Source organism: Tupaia chinensis, unplaced genomic scaffold (genome assembly GCF_000334495.1).
Source record: "Tupaia chinensis unplaced genomic scaffold, TupChi_1.0 Scaffold000088_1, whole genome shotgun sequence".
Classification (NCBI taxonomy): domain Eukaryota; kingdom Metazoa; phylum Chordata; class Mammalia; order Scandentia; family Tupaiidae; genus Tupaia; species Tupaia belangeri.
Genome location: NW_006159550.1, coordinates 5,566,595 through 5,576,594, shown reverse-complemented (window position 1 = coordinate 5,576,594; position 10,000 = coordinate 5,566,595). Strand labels below are relative to the sequence as shown.

Here is a 10,000-nt window from a genome sequence, read left to right as displayed (position 1 = left end):
GAATGAATTTCTTTTCCTTTTTTTTTTTTTTCTTATCTTTGCCATAAGACGTGCTCATTGGAGAGAGACAGAGAGAGGGAAAGTGAGAAATCACCCCCAGGGGGAATGGCCAAGCCACAGTCCCTTCTCCTCTATTCTCCTCTTGGGAGTTGGGGCATGCACAGCCAAATGCTTGACCTGATTTTGAGGCTGCCAGGTTTAGGACTTGAACCATGGTCTAGGCCATGTGGGAGTCCAGTGTCTTCACCACGCCAACTGCTGGTCGCAGGAGGAGTTTCTCTGATAAAGGTTGTAGTGGCACCTGAAGGCCCTTCAGTTGGCCAAATGAGTTTCAAAACAATGACAGCTAATGGATTATATATTCTATGATTTGATGTGAACACTTACTGAGTTAGCTTACTGATAAATCTCAGAAATCAGCCAAGTTTATGATCAGCTCAACACCTGGCATATTACTTGGCACATAGGGGCCCACTTTCATTATTTTTATCTGTTGGATTTGGTACCCTCTGGAGGATTGGAACAGTAAGTATCTCATGCATCTCCATACTTGGCATGCAGCTGATAGAAATAAAAAAAATAAAATAAAACCCCTGAATTTCAATTTGTTTGAATTCTCAATGCTGAGTTCAGGGTAAGGTTTAATTCAGGGGAAGGAAGGCCCTCCCATCTAAGGAACAAGAATAAAGATATTCTGTCATAAAACTGTATATCACACTTAGCATGCATGTTGACACAATAACTGCTTGAAAATCATTGCCTATGTAAACGTTGAAGTGCTCTCTTCTGCACAGGATATGCTTGAATCTGCATGGACACGATCTACTCCTTATTTAGCTTTGATTGCTTACATCTGTTCTCACATGGCAGTCACTGTAAAAGATGATCTGCAACAGTGTTAACAGTGGGATTGGACCTCTTCATGAAATGTAGCATCTAAAACCATCCCTGGCACCAGGCAGGGAATAAGGCATGTGCCTGTAGGCACACGGGTCCAGGCATTGCTGTTCCAAGAGTGGAGGAGGTGGTAGAGGTGGTGGTGATAGTGGAGGTGGTGGTGGAGGCAGTGGAGGCAGTGGAGGTGGTGGTGGAGGCAGTGGTGGTATTGATGGTGGAGGTGGTGTGATGGTGGAGACGGTGGAGGCAGTGGTGGAGGTGATGGTGGAGGCAGTGGTGGAGGTGGTGGTGGTGATGGAGGTGATAGAGGTGGTGGTGGTGGAGGCGGTGGTGGAGGTGGTGGAGGCGGTGGAGGTGGTGGAGGCGGTGGAGGTGATAGAGGTGGAGGTGGTGGAGGCGGTGGAGGTGATAGAGGTGGTGGTGGTGGAGGCGGTGGAGGCGGTGGAGGCAGTGACGGAAGTGGTGGAGGTGGTGGTGGACATAGTGAATGTGGTGGACGTGGTGGAGGTGCACCATATGGAAAAATTTCCTGCAGGTGAAGGCACTCTGCCACCAACCACCCCTCTTCACCCCACAACCTCAGTGAGAATTCCCTCAAGTTCACAGCTAATCTTGGTCATTACTGTCACTTGGACCTTCCTTTTCCAGTGTCCACCCTTTTCCTTGGCTCCACCCAGCTCTCATGGGCTACATTAGATCTTCTTCTAACAGAGCTCTGCTGCTTCTCTGTGCTGAGGTATCAAATTCTGTGCTCTGCATGGCTTTATCTGAAATACGGTCACTTGTGTAAGAGAGAAACAGGGCAACCCCTCATTCTCTCTTCTTATTCCCTTTATCCTGTCCCTTCCCACCCACTCCCACTTTTCTCCATAGTCATGTCTAACAGCATGACACGGGGGCCGGCTGAGCGCCCTGCAGGAGTAGAGTTAAGTGAGGGACGTTAGTCACCATGACTGGGCGGAGTCAGGTCGACTGTGCTGAAAGGGCAGAAAATGAAATGGGCAGTGAGTATCCTCTGTATTGACCGTACATGGATATCCATAAAACAGATAGGAGGACAGCTGGAATAACCCCAGAGGACACTCGCTGGTCTAGGAGATGCTTATTTATCTATAGGGAAGGATAGAGAACAGAAGAGCCTCCCCTGAAGAGGCTCTCCCAGTGCCATGTGCATCACTCCTACCAGCCTTCTTTTTCTAAAATAATAATAATAATAAAATAAAATTTCATATATATATATATATGATACAGTAAACATTTTTCCCCAGAGAGAGAGAGAGAGAAAGAGAGAGGGAAGGAAAGGGAGGAAGCACCTCCCAATGTGGTGTGATTACACCACAGTCCCCTGTCCATTTCTCCAGCCTGTCAGGATTTGGGTATGCGTGCACATGTGCCAGTATGTTTTTAAGCCACCTGGGCCAGAATGCAAACTATGGCTGGAACCTAGGGTGGGCCATGGGGATCCGGCTCTCTTAACCACGAGGCCATGGGGCTAGCCTGCTACTGCCTCTTTCCACAAAGCTGTCCTGCGTTCCCTCTCTCATTACTGAGATTACTCACCTGGAAGGGCCCATTCCAGTTGACCCTGGATTCAGTGTTTACAAGTCGAAATCACTGGTGGAGAATCGATGGCCATCTAACGTTGCTGGCACTGGTGGAACAGGGAAGGAGTACATATTGACAGCTCCATACGCACCATGCATTTCAATACGTCAACTGATGGCATCCTCAATACCACTCTACCTCAGGTTTAACGAGTCATCACACTTATCGCTGAGAGGACCAAAACGCAGAATGAGCAGCTAGCAAGTAGTGGAGGGAGCACTCTGCCGCCGGGACTCCTCTGCACACGGCGTCTGTGCCTTCCCACTGATCCACCAGTGTCTATTGTTGGGTGATTTAAGTGTTTACATTCCTTCCTCCTGATAACTATGACCTCCTGGAAGGAAGTAGCATGCTCCACACCACTCTGCCATCTCTCCGTTTTACACAGGGCCTAGATTTGGAATGAGCTGCTGTTTCTTGATAACTTTTGGACAATTTCTGTAAACAGTGCTGTGTTATGTTATACAATAATAACTTTTGAACTTGACTTCTTTTCAAAGTTTATGTGCACAGTTTGCAGTGGAGAGTTTGCCTGTCAACCAGCTGTATGGAAGTGATTCACCAGAAACAGCTGAAAAGGAAATACAGTATTTCTTTCCTCCTCAAAACACCTTAGCGTTAATTAAACCTCATGTAACACGTGAACAAAGAGGTAAATATTTCAATATAAAAGCCAATGCATACATTTTTCCCTCCAAATTTTGTGAAATTTTAAAAAAATTCACAAGCAGAAAGACAGAAAAAAAATCCATAAAATTCAAAAATAGAAAGGTTAAGAGATTATTTTATTACAGTTATTGTAATGCAAATATCCATATCCTTCCATTTAGAGTAACAATTAATTTTGTCTTATTTGCTCTCTAAATCACTCGCACTCCCTACCTTATCCTTCTGTCTCTCTTGTGATAAAAAATGGCATTGAATTTTGCCGAAGTTCTTTTAGGATTGAAGAATTTGTGTTTTTCATAAATATATTAAAATAGAAATTATGTTAATAAAGTTTTTGTTATTGAGAAATTTTCTTATACTCATATAAACATACTTGTATTATTTAGTCATAATAAACTTTTTGTGTGTGTGAAGTTTTCGCTATAGGGTATGTGTGCTCACTGGAGAGAGAGACAGGAAGAGAGAAATCACCCCCTAGGGGTAGGGCCACACCTCAATCCCTTCTAACCCATTCTCCTTTTGGGATCTTGGGCATGCACACACATGTGCCTGGCATTAGTTTTAATCCACCGAGTCTGGGACTCGAACCACGGTCGGCCATGTGGGAGTCTAGCGATGTAACCATTATGCCATCTGCTGGTCCCCATAATAAACATTTAAACATGCTTTTAGATCTGATTTGCTTATTTGATTTTTTTTTTTGCATTAAGATTTAAAAGTGAGATTAGTCTGTACTTTTCATTTTCTGTGAAAGTTTTATCGGTTTAATGCCAACACAACACGTCATAAAAAAATTTTAGGCATCTTTTTCAGTGATCGCAGAGTTTAAATGGCACTGGGGCTGACATGAGAAGGCTCGGTAGACGTTTTCCATGAGACCATTTGTGCTTGTTGCTTTTTGTTTGCAATAATTGACCACTTTGTTTCCGCCTATAAAAATTGATCTATTTAAACTTTTATTTTCCCTAAAGTTAAAATTTTACTAAATTGTATTTTCTTGAAATATTCTTCATTCCATATACATAATTGGCAAAGTAATCATTCATCATTTCTGTGGTCCCCGTTTCAGTAGTTATTTCTGCCTTGCCATTTCTTATTGTCTTCCAAACAAGAATCTGATTGGTGTAGGAGTTCCATTGCTCTTCTTTTTTCTAATTGGTTAGTTCTGGTTTATTTTCATTATTCCCTTCCTTTTATTTTGTAATTTTACCTTGGAGGAGGAGTTCTTTTAGCTTTTTGAGCTAGAGATTTAAGTCCTTTATTTTTATTTTTCAATTTACACTGACATAATTGCTTAAGCTTTATTTATTTCTTCTTTCTGAGAGAGAGAGAGCAAGAAGGAGATAGAGGGAAGTGAGAGACAGGCAGCACCAACAGTCTTTGTGCCATGACGCCCCCGGCCTCAGCCATCAGCGGCACACACAAGCGTGCCCAGCTGCACAGGGAAGTGCGGGGACACACGCAAGGACCTTCCCACGGGTCTAGCGTCGATGCTGTGCTACCTGTGCCACCAGCTGGTCCCAGATTGTACATTTTTCCTGCTGTTTCAGTTACAGCACATGAATTCTAATGAACAGTGCTTTCATTGTTTTTTAAAATAAATTTGACAGTTTGGGTTTGTATTTTCCCTTGAATCGTAGAGTTATTTCATACATAAATTAATTTTTAAAGACTTAAAAAAAATTTTGGTGTAAGAGAAATTTTGGTTTTTTATTATTATTATCTTAATACATTGTGATTAAAGAATATAGTTTGCCTTATATCTTTATTGGAGCTATTTGCTTTCATTGAAATATATAGTTTACAATAGGTGTATGTGAAGGCTGAGGACAAGAAGTTCTCTCTTTTCATAATGTAAAGTTTGAATATCAGATAAGACCTATCTTGTTTGTTTGCTTCATGTTTTCTTTGTCTTCAATTTTGTGTGCATGTGTGTGTGTGTGCACATGTGTGTGCGTGTGTGCACACATCAACTTAATCTGCCTTAGACTATTGTTTATGTCTTAGTCACCTGCTTTATTTTTCAATGAACATTTTTATGATTTCTTATTTGCATTTAATGATTGCAAATCTTTATAGCATACAATATATGTCGCTATTTCTTCCACAGTTTCTAATATATAATAGTGGCTACTATGTTATTTGATCCATAAAGAGAGAGACGGACACACAGAAACAGAGACAGTGAGAGGGGGAGGGAGAAATCACCCCCTACCCCCAGGGTAAATGGCCAGGCCTCCATCCCTTCTCCATTCTTCTCCTGGGATCTTGGGCACACAAGCACATGTACCTGGTTTTCAAGCCAAAGGCCCGGGACTTGAACCACAGTTGGCCATGTGGGAGTCCAGCACTGTGGCTGCTACATCATCTGTGGCCCTATGAATTTTAATTTTCAGAAGAATACGAAGTTTCGCTGCTGCACCGTTCTGTCCCCTGTCGTTTGCTGTATTTTAAGTTGTGTCTTCCATTAGGCATCTTTAAATTTAGCCTGCATTTGGGGTGATTTTATCTCTATCTTCAATTCTCTTTTGAATATAGTCAACTTTTACTTCACATGCACTTACTGCTTGACTGCTTCTATTTTTGAGTTCGAGGTTTTTATTCACGATATTTTTTAAATCCCAAGTGCCGCTTATATTAGAGTATTATATTATTGTGGTTGGTTTTTTGTTTGTTTGCTTGTTTGTTTTTTTGCATTTGTTAGTCTTTCTTTTTACTTTCATTGAAAAAGGAAAATTACTTTATTCAGGAAAATAGTTTTATCTTTTGTAGTAATGCCAAGAAGATTTAGGATCATTGTTCTTATTCAGTTATTATAAAAGATGTAGAGTTTGCTTGTACCTGCTCCTTCAGATGGTTCAGTGGAGGCCTGCGAGGATTTTGGTTGTCTTGCTCAGTTTCTCTGTTCAGCACATTCTCTTGGTTCTGGATGATGAAGCTGTTTCTGTGGTAAGGAAGGCCTTGGAAGGGGTGGCGCCATCTTGTTTCTGCAGTGCACTCTGGATCTAAGACATCAATCTCAGCCATTTGCTTCCCCTGTTCATCCTCAAATAGTGCCAGCCACTTTCCTTCTCCAGGGTGTCTCCTTTTCCAGAGAGACAGTGCCTTCCGAAGATCTCATCAGCTCCCAACACCTTGCCGTGGTACTTCCTCTTCACAAGTGTATGCCCCATCCCAATTCATCCTTCACACTGCAAAGGAAATTGCCTTCCTAGAGTTCAAACCCATTGAAAATGCTTTAAACATCCTTCTCACCTTTGGGGGCAAGGCCAAACCCCTTCCCAAGGCAGAACTCTTGGCCACCCCTCTTGCCTGCTTGGCCAACTTCATCTCGCCGGGTCTTCTCCCTTCACTTTCGTTTTACGTGAACCTGGCTTGCTTTGCTCACTCTCCCATGCTGTCCTTCCTCTGTTGTCTGCTCAGTGACCACACCTTAGATTTTCTATATTGAACGCAAAGGTCAGTGTCTCTGAGAAGTCATTCCTGATTTCCCCAGAAGAAGTTACTTCCTGTGGTTCCAGAAACATTGTATATGACTAAAATAATCATGACCTGGACCCCTGATCAGACCGTTCATATCTGAGAAAGAGCTTATGTTCTTTTTCCACGGTGCCTGGCTTAGGGCAATCCCAACCACGACCTTTTATAGAAGTCCAGCCTTCTCCAGACTTTCTGCTAGTCAGGGTCACACTTGTCCATAGCTCCCAACTAAGTTGAGCGCTTCTAAGTGCTTTTGAGCTGGAGCAGGAAGAGGCTGTTTTACCAGAAAGCTTCCAATCTCAGTTGGTTCACCACCACCAACTCCAGACATAACCCTCAAAATTGAAGCTGTTGGGGGACTTTGACAAATTTACTTTGTTTAAATTCCTCCATGCTGCCCTGCTTCTTCAGGGAGCAGAGGTCAGGTCCACTCTACCCTTCGGTCTGTACCTAGTGAGAAATTCCTTGCACTCCTTGCACCGAGGTGAAGATGCCTTCCTTCCTGCAATAGAGCAGATTCCTTTTGCTCTTCCTTCTGTAGTCTGTTAGGTGCTTTGGGTGATTTCTGGAAAGGTGGATCTCAGAGACTGAGCATCTGCACTGTGTGTTAAAGTTCTTCTAAATAGCAATCTGGTGCATTTTCAGTTGATTTATTTCAAAGTAGTTTATTTATTTGTTTATCTATTTATTTAAATTAGCTGTAGGATGTGTGTGTTTGCCAGAGAGAGACAGAGAGAGAGAAAGAAAGCACCCTTTATGAGGGATGGCCACACCACAATCCCTCTTCCTTTGCTTCTCCTCCTTTTAGGATTTTGGGCATGCATGCACACATGCTTGGCTTGTTTTTCAAGCCGCCAGGTCTGGGACTCAGCCATGACGGATCCAGCCACCTTAACCAACACACCAGCAGTTGATCTTAGTTTCGACGTTTTAAACCATGATATGCACGTGAAACTATTATATATATATATGTTTTGGTATTTCAATCTACTTGAATATGGAGCGAAGGTGGAATAATCTCCAAAATATCTGTCTTTCCTAGTGGAGATCCTGCAGCTTATTAAGAAGGCTGGATTTGAGCTGTCACTATTGAAGGAAGTACTCCTAATTCCAGAGGAAGCAGACAAAATTTACTCAAAAATAAAAGGGAAAGACTTTTATAAAGATGTATTGGAAGTATTATCTGAGTAAGTTTCTGATATATCGTTTTTTCACACTATAGAAGTTAAATGTTCATTGGGGAAACTGAAAGATACAGAAATTAATTAAAACATTCTTTCTAATCTCATTCATGAAAAGACACCCATTAACACTGGGGGTCCTTCTGTTTTCTACTTCTTTCCTCTCCTCGCATGCTATCTTCCTCACTCACTCTCTCTCCTTCTGTATCTCCTTCCATCCCTCCGTCCTTCTCTCCCTTTCTTCTATCCTGCCCTCTTTCTCTGTTTAAGTCTTTGCCACATTAGACCTGGAGTCTGTCTGGGTTGAAATCTCTGCTTTGCTGCATACGTAATCTGTGCCTGAGTTCCCTTTTCTGTAAAATGAAGATAATAGTACCTGGCTCACAGGCGTGCAGTGAGGCTCAGAAGTGATACCTTGGAAGTACTCGAAGCATGTTGCATATATCAAGCACTCAATAAATGTTAGTGGTTCTCATCTCTTCTTGTACATGTGTAGATGCCTTGCCAAATTCCTTATGTCTATGCAACATATGTGTGTAGTTCCATAAATATTATGATGCTAAACACGCTTCTTGGAAACGTTTTCTCCATCTTATGGATCCTTCCTCACAGCACATACCCGTTATAAGCACCGCGTCAAAGTAAAAGGTTAGTCTTTATTGAGTATGATTTTAATCCCAGGGATGGCACAGACACACACACTTGACTTCATCTGACTCTTAAAACAACTCTAGAAAGTAGTTTTCACTAGAGTTTCCACACTGGTTATGAGGGAACAGGGGCCAGGGCTGACACTTGTCCACAGTCACAAACTGGTGTTCTTCGGGGCCTTGGGCAGAGAGAGCCCGTGCTTTCCCTTCTGCTTCCCAGAACTCCCTTTCACATTAACATCGTGATTATTTGTATATTCTTCTCAATGCACTTGGAGGTTAAAAGTATTTTTGTGTGTGTGCACACACAGACACACACACAGGGAGACTTCAAAAAGTTTGTGGAAAACTGGAATGAAGTATGAGTTCATTTGGGACAAAAAATTTGCTTGTGGGTAGTTTTTTGTAATGCACACTTACCATGAAAGTTTTGAAGACTCCCCCTCCTTGTGTATGTGTGATTTTAGTCCATTTTCTATTACTTAATAACTGAAGACCCATACGGAGTTATTCGAAGGAACAAAAATTATTCAGTTCACAAGCTTGAAGGTTCAAGGTCAGAGGCCACATCTGGAAAGGTTCTTGTTCTTACTGGAGGGAATTTTCTGCAGAGTCCCACGGTGGCACAGAGCATCGCATGGCAAGACAGAAGGGAAGTGTGTGTGTCTAGGTCTGTTTCTGTGTCCCCCTTCTTATAAAGTCATCAGGACCCACTCAGGGAGGCTCCACCCCGATGACCTTTCCTAGTCCTAATCATCTACCAAATGCTCCACATCTTCATCCCTGGGCTTTCGCCCCTTTGCATACCGTCACCAGAAAAGAAGTCTCAAGGCGGGAGTTTGGGGGAGACTCCTTCAGTGACCATCACGTGCGTTCGTACACACACATCTGTACAAGAAGCCTCTTTAGTGCACCTCGGCCCCTTTCAGCCCATGATCATTTGCCAAGGAGTCTAAAAAGGCAAAATGAGTTCAAACGAACGATTCAATGAAATGTACGAGTTGTAATTAGGTGCTAGTACGCAGAAGGTTAGTGATTTGAGCACAGAGAAGCCATCATTCATGTTGGCTGTAGGTTGCATCTCCTGGGAAGCAGTCTCCTGTTGAGGCTGTTTATTAGGGCGCCAGGCGGAAGGCTGGAGAGAGACGCCAGACTGGGAAGTGGAAGGAGGCAGGATGCAGTACAAGGAGGGCAGCAGACTGCAGTGACCAGGGTCGGACTGCCCCGCCCAGCTGTCCTGGATCAGCCAGGCCTTTGTGTTTTCACAGTCACGGGAGGCCGGCCCCTGGAAGTGGTAGGCCAAGCAGGGCAGTGCTTTGTAGTGGAAGATCCTGAAGGGGCTAGAAGCGAAAAGCAACCGCAAAGTAACCCATGACAACATTGGTACTGACTGGGCCCAAAGTAGCAAAGATAATAAAAAAAAGATGCTATTCATGAATATTCCTTAGCACTAGACTATAGCTCTCATGTGACATAAAATTCTGGCAGAAGACAGAGAAATGAAAAAAAAAAAAAAAA

The 10,000-nt window shown here is 42.9% G+C and overlaps 1 protein-coding gene across 1 annotated transcript in view; it reads left to right on the top strand.

Moving 5' to 3' along the window:
- Positions 1–10,000, top strand: part of NME8 (NME/NM23 family member 8) — a 73,900-nt gene that overhangs the window by 41,893 nt on the left and 22,007 nt on the right. The window contains exons 14-15 of the mRNA XM_006143007.2: positions 3,003–3,154; positions 7,694–7,838. Coding sequence (XP_006143069.1) covers positions 3,003–3,154; positions 7,694–7,838 — 297 coding nt within the window. The remainder of the gene's footprint in view (positions 1–3,002; positions 3,155–7,693; positions 7,839–10,000) is intronic.